Genomic DNA, 12,798 nt, shown 5'->3' with positions numbered 1-12,798 from the left:
CGACGTTTGAAACGCTTTTGTCTGCTGTTCAGTTTTGTCTGTAATAGTTGACAAAACAGCAATGATATGGTGCGGTCAACCTGTTGGGAAAAATGGAGGGACAACAATAATAATACATCTAAGAGCCAAGAACGTAAAGGGAACTTCCCTACCACTTAATAGTTACACTAACACAGTCATGGTCTGTCTGCACCTCATGACAGGGAATCTCCCTTGTTTATTTTACAATGATAAAACAAGTCACTATTATTAGGTCACATTAAATGTCTTATATTGAAATGCAACACAAAATCATCAAGAATTCCACAGTAAGGGCATTACCTGGTAATTACCTACAATTTACTACCTACCCAGTGTCCTATATTATAGTTGCTAGCTACAATGATGGCCTTAAATAGTATAAAGTATGAAATAGCAAATATTCTACTTATACCATAGTATTCACTATTTTTATCATAGTTACCAAGTAATTATCAACATATTTGGATGAAGGACTGTGGTTATGGTAGACATGTCCAGAATTCCCTTGTGTAGTTACACATATAATTCTTGTTATTGTACTTGAATTAATATGTGGCAAATGAAGGCTCAATTCCCAAAAAAAGTTCATGCCCCCTTTTATCCTGCTGCTACAACAAAGGCCAAACTTGTACATTATGTTAGTAGGTATTAACAGTACAGCAATGTAGCTAGCTACTCAGCTATCTGATTGCAAAGAGAACTCACCCACACACTCCCAATAACAATAAACAGAGAGAAGCCACACTTTCCTTTCTTGAGAATAGATATACAGTAGCTATATTCCAACATGTTTGTGCCTACATGTACCACATGCAGCTACTGATAAATGTTATAACACACATGCTTAATGTAAAGCCCAAGTGTAGCTGAATGGTATGGAGCTGTTGTGGTATCATAGTGTTGTATCAAATGTCGTCTTGACTTGTGCTGAGTTGACATTAGAAAAATGGCAGGTGCCAATTTGCATGGCAGTGTGATATTCAAATTTTGCATTTGATGGTATAGAAATTTTTTCATAGATGTCAGTACAAAATCCAGAACACTCAACAAAATGATGAGCATCAAGATGAAAAATGAGTTACTTTTATTTTCAGTGAAAAAAAACTATGTCCACGGAAAGGGCTAAATTTTAGCTATTTCAACTCAAGACAGTTATTCTATTAAAATGATGTGGTAATTTGTAAAGGGAAGATCTGTTCAACAAATAAACACGAGGGTATAAGCTGGGTAGAGCTTATTTGAGTCAAATTAGCTGAGAAATTAAATTCTTTTAACTTATCCATTTTCCAAGATCAATCTCAAAAACATTGTGCAAAAGGTCTTGGTCATACCAAAGCACTGCAGTTGGTGCTAACAGAATTTATTAGGGAAGTGAATAGACTACTAGTAGGAAGCTTTGTGGTTGATGTGTGGGAAAATTCATGGGAAATGATTTCAGCAGTTGTAAGGTTATGTTATTACTAGATAATTAGTTTATGGGGCAAGCCTTTGCTGTTGTTACAAGAATAGCCACACTATATCCACAAATTTTTCCCTTTGGCATATCCAGTAAGTATATTTATTGTGTGGTGGGGTAAGGTATGCCGATTAACAAGTTGATGATTGTAGTGGATTATTGTACGAGTCCAATGTTATGATGTGTTGCAACTCCATTATTATATTGACATCCATAAAAAGAAGGCGTGCAGCTTTGAGTGTAGCTATGTAGTGTGGTGTCCAAATCTTGTCCGCAGATTTCAGACATTCTCACAAACCTAATTGTAGTGCAGCATCTTTTTGGCTGGCATTAAAAATTGTATACCATATTCTTGACTATCTGACTGGTATTCTTATAACAGTTAAGAAACTATGTAAACCATATTTGAACCAACAGACTTAATCAGGGACCACCTGTCAATGTGACCTCAAAGGTCATAATTCCCAGTACCCTAATATGGATAACTATCTTGTACTAAAATAAGCAGATAAGGAAGTAGTGGTAGCTAACAGGTGTGTCATTGTGTAACTGCAGGTTCAGCTGTTTGTACAGAACATACAAGTACTCCTCCCATTGGCTAATATGGGCTTGGAGGTGTGGATGAATATTATCGAATGGTGTGGTAATTTCATATTTCCTCTTCTGTTGTGCTTCGACAGCTGCTGAGGAATGCAGGAAGGAAGCTGGTCGGCCAACATGACTTTTGTAACTTCTGCAAGGTGTGCTGTACAATATGGGATATACATGTATGACTCGGCTATGGGATGTGTTCACTAGGTTAAAAATGGACTAAAGAACACTGTAAGGACAATACTGTCAGTGGAAATTGATAAAGTGGACAGTACCAGGTATGTACATGTGTTAGTTGTTCTCAACTTTGTGGGTTTGTGTGTCATCATACAGTGCCCTTTGATACTTGTACTGGTCTAAAATGTAGTGTCATTGACAAGCATTGGTACATTTATTGTGTCTGTTTTTTTAAATGACATATTCCTGGCCATGTTAATAGATTCCTGCATGATAAGTTATTTCCTGTACATAGCCAATTGTGCTGTGTAAATATCACTTGTAAGATCAGGATGTTATCATTAGTACAAGAACTTGTTGGGTTAGACCAAACTGTGACTGTCCCCATTGGTATTGTGTGTGTATTAACACCTCAAGTTTACCTGTTGACCATATTTGGTACTTACTCTTCACATGTTTATCTTGCTCACAATATTACCAAATATGTATGTACTTGTTCATGTTACAAAAGAATGTGTTTTTGATGGATGTTTCCATGACAACTTCACAACTACATGACAACTTCATTGTAATGGCCATGTCAAATAGGTACTGAACTACACTAAGGCGTATTTCATGGCCTGACACCATATTTTTTGGTCCTTAAGGGGTGGCCCCATTAAAGTGTTGATAGTTATAGCAGAGCTCAACAGTGTTCCTGTAACAGCATCCCTTTAACTCTCTGTGCTGTTTCACTGTCAGCTGACTTTGCAAAGCAACTATTATGGGATAGCACAGCAAACTATCAATCACACGTTATTGTTGTTATCATATCATGGGGTAGTTGGAAAAGGCTAATACGGTCAGACGCGGACACGGACACAGACATTTCAAAAAGCACTTTTACGTTTATATAACAGTTATTTTTCATACCTAACGCTGTTTTTACAGTAGTCTTCACTTCCAGACCCAGGCGTCGGCCTTGTCATAGCGCTTATCCATTTATAAGCACATGTGCGAAGGACTAGACCAGCACTCCACAGTATGCCAAAGACCATATAGTGTTGTACACACGCTCTAAAGAGTTATATAGTTGTAGAGATTAGCCCCATGCAACTTAGCTTAGCAGGCCAAATCCACAATCTTACACCTCTTAGTAAAAGGCGCAGGCGCTTTTACCAAGTGTTGAGGGTTTCAAGGACCTGGCGTACAAGATTAGGTTGGGACATGCTAGATTAATCTCTGTAACTCTGAATTAGATTTCTAGAGCATGTGTGCAACACTATATGGTCTTTAGAGTGCTACGCACATGCGCTTATATATGGATAAGCGCTATTACAAGATCGACGCTTGGGTCTGGAAGCGAATGCTGCTGTAAAAACAACGTTAGGTATGAAAAATAACTGTTATGTAAATGTAAAAGTGTATTTTAAAATTATCCGCGTCCGTGTCCGACCATATCCGCCTTTTCCAACTACCCCATATCATGTGAACTATGGGATACATAGTTGAAACCACATCATATTGATGACATCAGAGATGGTTTAGTAGCTTCCTGTATCTTACCATGACTCATCTGTAACATTTAGAGGTTACCAACAGTTCATAATATTAGACATCTTACCTCCTAATATATATATACTCCTTGCTCTTATGGACTTTGTGAAAACTATCACATTTAATGAGCTCGAGGTTACTGTAACTGATCAAATTTTGACTAATTGCTAGCAATGAAATTGGTTGCATGTTGAGTTTTCTAAACTTCTGGAATAATTAATCCTTGCAACATGCTGGGCTACCAACACCAGCCATGCAAGAGGTGCTTACCTTGTAGTAAGTGTTTGTTTGAGGTTATAGTACCTGATGTGTTTTAAAGATATACATTTGTGAGAATAAATCTCATCTTCATGTATGTTACTTATGAGTGTGTGTGTGTGCACGCACACACATGTGTGTAGGTGGGTGCTTACGTCACCTCTGTGTTTCAACTTTGTACACATTATAAACTAATCTTTCCCTAACATGCAAAGTAAAGATTCTACAACAGAGCCCTCTGAAATGTAACCTCCTACACATAATCCTATTACCAAGAGTACATAATATTAAGAGGTGTGAACCCTTGCTATTATGGTATAAAACATGTACAACACATGTGTTAATCAGTACAATTTACAGCTCATCATCTGAAATGTACGTAGCCACCATTACTGGGCAGGCATTCCTCAGGAACCAAGTGAGGTGTATGGTGGCCATATTGTTCTTAGTTGGCAACCGGCTGGAGTCACCTGAGGTTAGCATATTGTTCGAGCCCCACCCACTAAACTCCACCCAGCTCTTGTGCAGGTGATGGATCACATGCTCGACATCTACAAGTGTCCCCGCAAGCCACAGTATGGGATGGCTTCTGGTGAGGAGCAACTTGCAATCAGGATGTAGCTAGAATTTGAGTAACTGAGATGTGACCAGTAGTTGGGTTGTCTGTTGAATGAGACTGACTCCATTGTCCAAGTGTAGAAACAAGTTATTAAGAGCTACAAAAACTATTTACATATTTGCAGCAAGCCATACAGCTCCCTGTGTTTGCAAAACGTTGTACTCCAAATTCTTTGTGTGTACACAGTACAACAGCTTTTGGTTATAGTGACCAATTATTCTCCATACAGAATATCCACTCATTTTATACAACACTGGATTTGATAACATACAGTGGAACATTGATCATCGTGAGACACAACACATCCTTAGCCAGTTTCAGCATCAGTGGACCAAACATGCAATATGGTAAGAGTGGTAGTTATGTAATTTATTGAGATATCATGTGTCACAAGCAAAAATTTCTCTAGCTATCATTATGTATGTATATATGTACAAGTTCACTTTTTAACATATCAAAATATTTTTACGTCACGGTGTTTATTACCTTAAAAATTGATGTGGCGACTATTAAAAAACAATGCTTAAATTCATAATTTTAAAATCGATTGTGGCATAACTCAAGTGTGGCTACTATACAAGGTGCAGAATTTGACCAGTACAGTATCGTCTTTATTCTACTAAGCTGCAAAAAAAACCAAAAAAAAAAGTTAAAATTCAGCCCCATGAAATTTTTAGATTTTTGGGAAACTTTATAATTGAAGGTTAATCATGCGAGAAACTGTTTTCCTGATATCTACATGTGATGAGCCCAGATTATAACCTTTTAAGGCAATGAAATAGGATAGCAAGAGGTGTGATTTCACCACATAAAACTTTCAATGACTTCATTCACACTGGTATCTTCAGCAGACATGGGGCCAAGTACATGAGTACTTATACTTAAGTACACTTAAGTACAGGTTTGAAAGTACTTGTACTTTACTTAAATACTTTTTTAATTTCTCCAATGTACTTGTACTTATACTCAAGTACTTCACTAAGTACTTGTATGTACTTGAGTACTTAAAGTACTTGCAAGTACTGCAAACATTATACGTAGTATGTACACAATGGTAGGGTCCGCAATCCGAAAAATCAACTTTTACAAATCGATCCCCCTACCATTGTGGGATGTTCATTGTGGTATCCCATTGCTAGATCCACCATGAAACCGGACACGATTGTTGTCTTCACAGAAATATCGATTTTAGTATTTCGTGAGATACAAAAATTGTTTTTAAAATTTCGTGCTCCACACAAAGAACGGGATAGAACTTGCTGCTTAGCTAGATATTATCTAGAGTTAATGTAGTTAAAAAGTACACACAGTAATAAGCAAATGATTCACTGGGTTCCTGGCACAGGGTTGCTTTCTCTCAAAAAGCAGAAACCGAAGCACAAATTTTCGAATTCAAACTGTCCTACCAGTCAAGACAAGGAAAGCCAACTCTTCCTCATAGTGATGTGATAAGGTTGGATACATAGTCTGTCTATGCTGTTAGTCTGGAAAGGATCTGAGACTTCTCACCATCTGGGTGAAGAACGTCAAAATTTTCGTGTGTCATTTCAAGGGATTCTCTCAATGGTACCAAAGCGCTTTCCAGTACTTCTGATGCCACACTGGTCACTTAATTTTGTTTAGAATGATGATAAATGATGGTTCAAAACGTTTGGTAGTAGTAGTAGTTGGTGTTTCTGTGATTTCATATGATGCAGTATACCAGCAGCTCACCAGGAGCTCCACCCAGCTCGAATCAAAAATGAAAGATTTTGTACTTTTTTCGGTTTGTTTTTGGATGTTTTGCAGCATAATAGTGATGTAGGGTGATCTAGTGAAGATTTGAAGCTGCTGTGGAGCGTGAGAGGTGAAGTCAAATTTGGACGATTTTGCTGCCTCCCTTGATGCATAGCTTAGAACGAGGCGTGGAAGCCGTGGATGAAATAATAATTGACAACCGCTGCTACCAAACGTTCAGGGACATCTTTTGCCATAGTTTTAGTTTATAATTGATGATTGTTGTGGTTGCAGGAGCGCTGGAAATGGCTAGAAAGCGTGACACAATCCTTTAATGCTGCAGAAAATTTTGACACTCGTCACCCAGATGGTGAGAAGTCTCAGATCTTTTCCAAACTAACAGCATAGACAGACTATGCACCCAACCGTATCGAAACACTATGAGGAAGAGTTGGCTTCTCTTGCCCTGGGTGGTAGGGTAGTTTGAATTCGAAACTTCGTATTTCTTTGTCTGTTTTTTCAAAGAAAGCAACCCTGTGCCGGGCACCCGGCAAATCATTTACTTATTTCTGTGCGTAGTTTTCAACTACAACAACTCTGGATATGATTTGGCTAAGTAGCAAGTTTCATCCGGTCCTTTGTGTGGAGCACGAAATTTTAAAAATAAAGTTTGCATCTTGATAGATACTGAAAACAATATTTCTGTGAATACAACAATCGTGCCTACGGTTTCATGGTGGATCAAGCAATGGGATACTACAATGAACATCCCACAATGGTAGGGGGATTGATTTGTAGAAGTTGGTTTTTTGGATTGCGGACCCTAACAATGGGTGTATAATGAGAACAGAATTGTATGAAGCAACTTCTTGCAATTATTTTAGTGCCTTCCTCAACCTTACTATGTATTGTGCAGCCATGATTAATGATGTCATAGCATTCCAGCAAACAAAAGCAATGCTGCTATTTATTTTAAGGGTTTAAGAGAGAGAATGGTTGACAAAAACCTGAAAGTACCATACCCCTAGGCACACTTACATACTACAATACACTGAATACAGTATATATTTTACTACAAAATGTACTTGTACTTTACTTAAGTACTCTCTTGATTGCTGCTGGAGTACTTGTACTTGTACTTGGAAAATTCAGAAGTACTTGTACTTTACTTAAGTACTTTTAAATGTACTTGGCCCCATGCCTGGTATCTTGTGTCAACAATATTAGCACTTGTAAGAACTAGGGATGCAACAATACGGGTAAACTCCATATTGCGTATTGTTTTCAAAAATATTGCAATATATTGTTGTATTGCAATATTTGAATACGATGTTGAAATGTGGTAAAGTGAATGTTGCAATTGTTTAAAAAGCCTGTATGCTGAGATACAGTAGACAGTATACCCACAGGTCAAGCAACCATCATCAAACACATTTACAAGTAGCTAGGTTAATAGTACTGTATTATCAGTGCTATATGTTCATGGTATAGCTTCTGGTCACCAATAAATCATCAATTATAACTTTCTGGTGCCTTTGGTGCTGGGTAATTGTCCACTAACCACAGCTCTGCAGTATATTGCAATACAACAATGACAATATTGTATTGTATTATGGTAGAAAATATTGCAATATATCGATATATAGTAATATTGTTGCATCCCTAGTAAGAACTCATATTTTGTTGATCAATAAAGAGAAATCAACACCTCATACAGAAGAGCTATTGTCATGCATACCAGTGGTTTAGTGTGTGCTAATGACTGCTATTGTCTAAACTGTGGTGTAATGTGATACAGGGTAGCATTTCCACAAGTGCTATTGAAAAAAAAAGCATGTAAAAGAGTGGGTGAAGGACTAATATAGCACAAGGCAAAGCCGAGTGCTATATTTCATCTTGAGGCCATTCTTTGAATGCTATATTGTCATATAATTATTAACTTCAAGCTTGATTTCAATTCGAGCAAAAAGGTATATGAATTTATTAGAAACCTGAAATCCCTGAAATTGTCTATCTTGTTCTGGATAACATTCGGATGCTCCACTGAAGATTCTTTGGAGTGCTTTCTCCTGGGCTATGGAATGCGTTTTTCTATTAGCTAACTACCACTGCGGTTTGCATATAGTACTGTGGTTGTATTAAAAGTTCTATATATCGAATATAGCATTGTTTTTCACTTTGATCTTTCACTCATAGTTCTTTAAATGATATTAAGTCATGCACCATCTAGCCATAGATTCTACCACTCTTAATAACAATGAGAAAGTTTATTGTAAAGAGAGTTTGCTAAAAGCACACAGTTTGTACATTAGCATTATGCAGCAAATAAATTATTTGTGTATATATTTCACAATAGAACAGCAATGTCAACTTATGAAAACTACAATATCCAACTTGAAAAACAGTGAATGGCATTATTGACCTTGTTGTAAGAATGTTTCATCATGTCTAGTCTGGTAGCTGTATAGTTTTAAGTAACATTGAGAGTATCAGACCTGTTACACCACTAATGTATCAGTTATGATCTCACTGGTGGGTCATTACACTGCAGTCACTCCTACTTCATCCAACAATGACTTGACACAATTGAGAGGTATACCCAGTGAATCATTAAGGAGTTTAAGTCTCACTTAGTGGCCTCCTCTTTAAGCCATGTCAAGTAAGTCCCATCCGAACATAGCTACGGTGTACTTCATTAATAAAACCACCTCATCATAGTAACCACAATGGTTCAGAAGATGAGACTAGAGGATACTAGTTAGTAACAGATTTCCATCCTAGATGGTAGCCTTGTTATACAGATGTAGCCTTGTTCAGGGTTGATGGTCTTGTGTAATAGTTTTATGATTGTTTACCCATGGAAACCAGTTGCCCATAATATCATGTATATTGAAGTATAACCAATGAATATTATCAGGTAGCTCTTTTTTTATTCACTTGGTGCTGTGTGTGTTTGGTTTGGAAACAGCTGATTGGAAATTGACTAAAGACACTAAATCACACTAGTCTCCTCTATAAATGGTCACTTTACCAGGTTGAACCCACATTCAACCCGGGTTAATGCGTTCATATGAGCTTCTTAACCCGGGTTAAACCTCAAAGTCATAAAATATCATAAAGTGAGTTCAACCCTACAAAGCAGTAGAGTTCAACCTCAGTAAAAGTGACTTGTGGTTTTTGGTGTTAATACATAAAGTGCTTAGAAGACAATTATCACTCAATGAATACCATCATCTGATGATTGTTTGTGAACAGAAACTGGGTTACTTAACTGCACTTTTGAGTGTTCATGTGAAAATAGTGTAAGTTGTTCTGTAGAGTCTCAAGGTAACAGTTGCAGTGAGATGACTGGTTAGCAAATTGTCTCCATTCAAAAAATGAAGACCATGAAATGTATATAGAAAAAACTTACTTTTGTTGAGAAGAAAATTTATGACATAAAAATCCTTTTCTAATACCTGTACTAACCGCATCTACAGTTAAACTCTCACTTAGTAACCACCTTGTTTTGTTGACAAGGTTTCCCATTAGTAATGTAGCTGAGAATGTCTAATTGTGGTGTATTATTAGTACCTACAGTAGAACCCAACTTAGCAACCACCAGGTTACCCCTAAATATATAACTAAGTTTGGTGCACTGTTAATAGCTTAATATATAACACAAGCATGACTAGTTAATGAAGCCACACTTGACTAATGGTGTTCTCTTCAGTGCTGACATGATCAAGTGTATGATGGACAGTATACAACACACTAGTAGTGTATCATCAACTGGTAGTGATGGAGGTATTAGTCCACTGATGTCTTTTGTGATGGGAAATGATACCAACTACAAACAAAAGTTCTACAAACCATTGTTGAAAAGACCTTCTGCAGGTATTATGAGTGTATAGTGTGTGTACTGTAGTCTGGGGCCTATATAATATAGAGACCTGAAAGTCTGTTAATTGGTGAAAGTATTACTTTGAGACTTCAACTAAATATCTGCTAACTATAGTCCCATAGCACATTCATGTTTCACTGTGCATTGTGTGAAAATGTACTGCACATGTAGGCTGGTGTGTACACATATTTTAACCATGTCGTGGTTTACTGGTTTTAAAATTCTTCCAAATATGGTCAATAATTGGCTATTTATATTAGGTGACAGAAAGCTGTAGCTATTAATAGGCTTGGCTTCAATTAATTAAATGTTTACCTTAATAAACTGCTGAGCTTAATAAACACCCAGCTCAGTGAAATCAACAACAAGGTATCAACACATTGCGTGTTTGTTGTCACTACACATACCAAAAGTATTTATACAGTGAACACTTTCTCTTAAAGACACTTCCTAGTAGCCATGTCAAGTGGTCCCCAAAGTTCTTGACCCTATTCAGGCCACCCTAGTTATTTTAGTGAAGTCAAATTGTTTATAATCTCAAAAGTGGTCTGTTTATTCGAGGTATCACCATAGTAACAGTGCTATTAAAATAGGAGGTACTTTTATTAGATGGTTGTTTGTGAAGTAATGTTTGTTGTTTACCTGTAGATCCATTAGAGGATCGGGTCAGACATCAAGCAGCTAAGAGACTGAAATTAGACCAACAACCTTCTTCATCTGACAGTAATATTACCAATGATTAATTCATTACAATATTTCATATGGTATTTCTGGATTCCCTTGTATTGGAATTGTTTCACGTTGATGACGATGTTTAAAACGCTTTTGTCTGCTGTTCAGTTTTGTCTGTAACAGTTGACAAAACAGCAATGATATGGTGCGGTCAACCTGTTGGGAAAAATGGAGGACAACAATAATAAGCATACATCTAAGAGCCAAGAACGTAAAGGGAACTTCCCTACTACTTAATAGTTACACTAACACAGTCATGGTCTGTCTGCACCTCATGACAGGGAATCCCCCTTGTTTATTTTGCAATGATAAAACAAGTCACTATTATTAGGTCACATTAAATGTCTTATATTGAAATGCGACACAAAATCATCAAGAATTCCACAGCAAGGGCATTACCTGGTAACTACCTACAATTTACTACCTACCCAGTGTCCTACATTATAGTTGCTAGCTACAATGATGGCCTTAAATAGTATAAAGTATGAAATGGCAAATATTCTACTTATACCATAGTATTCCCCTCTATACTATTTTTAGCACAATGCTATCTAATGATAAAAAGGTACCAAGTAATTATCAACATCTTTGGATGAAGGACTATGGTTATGGTAGACATGTCCAGAATTCCCTTGTGTAGTTACACATATAATTCTTGTTATTGCACTTGAATTAATATGTGGCAAATTTGAAGGCTCAATTCCCAAAAAAAGTTCATGCCCCCTTTTACCCTGCTGCTACAACAAAGGCCAAACTTGTACAATATGTTAGTAGGTATTAGAAGTACAGCAATGTAGCTAGCTACTCAGCTATCTGATTACAAAGAGAACTCACCCATGCACCCCCAATAACAATAAACAGAGAGAAGCCACACTTTCCTTTCTTGAGAATAGATATACAGTAGCTATATTCCAACATGTTTAATCCACATGTACCACATGCAGCTACTGATAAATGTTATAACACACATGCTTAATGTAAAGCCCAAGTGTAGCTGAATGGTATGGAGCTGTTGTGGTATCATAGTGTTGTATCAAATGTCGTCTTGATTTGTGCTGAGTTGACATTAGAAAAATGGCAGGTGCCAATTTTCATGGCAGTGCGATATTCAAATTTTGCATTTGATGGTAAAGAATTTTTTTCATAGATGTCAGTACAAAATCCAGAACACTCAACAAAATGATGAGCATCAAGATGAAAAATGAGTTCCTTTTATTTTCAGTGAAAAAAACTATGTCCACGGAAAGGGCTAAATTTTAGCTATTCTTTCAACCGAAGACAGTTATTCTATTAAAATGATGTGGTAATTTGTAAAGGGAAGATCTGTTCAACAAATAAACACAAGGGTATAAGCTGGGTAGAGTTTATTTGAGTCAAATTAGCTGAGAAATTAAATTCTTTCAACTTATCCATTTTCCAAGATCAATCTCAAAAACATTGTGCAAAAGGTCTTGGTCATACCAAAGCACTGCAGTTGGTGCTAACAGAATTTATTAGGGAAGTGAATAGACTACTAGTAGGAAGCTTTGTGGTTGATGTGTGGGAAAATTCATGGGAAATGATTTCAGCAGTTGTAAGGTTATGTTATTACTAGATAATTAGTTTATGGGGCAAGCCTTTGCTGTTGTTACAAGAATAGCCACACTATATCCACAAATTTTTCCCTTTGGCATATCCAGTAAGTATATTTATTGTGTGGTGGGGTAAGGTATGCCGATTAACAAGTTGTGGATTACTGTACAAGTCCAATGTTATGATGTGTTGCAACTCCATTATTATATTGACATCCATAAAAAGAAGGCATGCAGC

The 12,798-nt window shown here is 36.9% G+C and overlaps 1 protein-coding gene across 1 annotated transcript; it reads left to right on the top strand.

Moving 5' to 3' along the window:
- The first annotated feature begins 2,065 nt into the window (after nucleotides 1-2,065).
- LOC136242216 (tRNA pseudouridine(38/39) synthase-like) lies at nucleotides 2,066-11,062 on the top strand. The gene is made up of 8 exons (XM_066033640.1): nucleotides 2,066-2,092; nucleotides 2,158-2,217; nucleotides 2,276-2,346; nucleotides 4,400-4,514; nucleotides 4,568-4,631; nucleotides 4,888-5,005; nucleotides 10,087-10,250; nucleotides 10,906-11,062. The coding sequence occupies exons 1-8, from the start codon at nucleotides 2,081-2,083 to the stop codon at nucleotides 10,998-11,000; spliced, it is 699 nt and encodes a 232-aa protein (XP_065889712.1). The 5' UTR covers nucleotides 2,066-2,080; the 3' UTR covers nucleotides 11,001-11,062.
- The last annotated feature ends 1,736 nt before the right edge of the window (nucleotides 11,063-12,798 follow it).

The sequence above is a fragment of the Dysidea avara genome, chromosome 13 (genome assembly GCF_963678975.1).
Source record: "Dysidea avara chromosome 13, odDysAvar1.4, whole genome shotgun sequence".
NCBI lineage: Eukaryota > Metazoa > Porifera > Demospongiae > Dictyoceratida > Dysideidae > Dysidea > Dysidea avara.
Note: the sequence above shows the minus strand (reverse complement) of the source record. Positions and strands in the feature narration are given on the sequence as shown.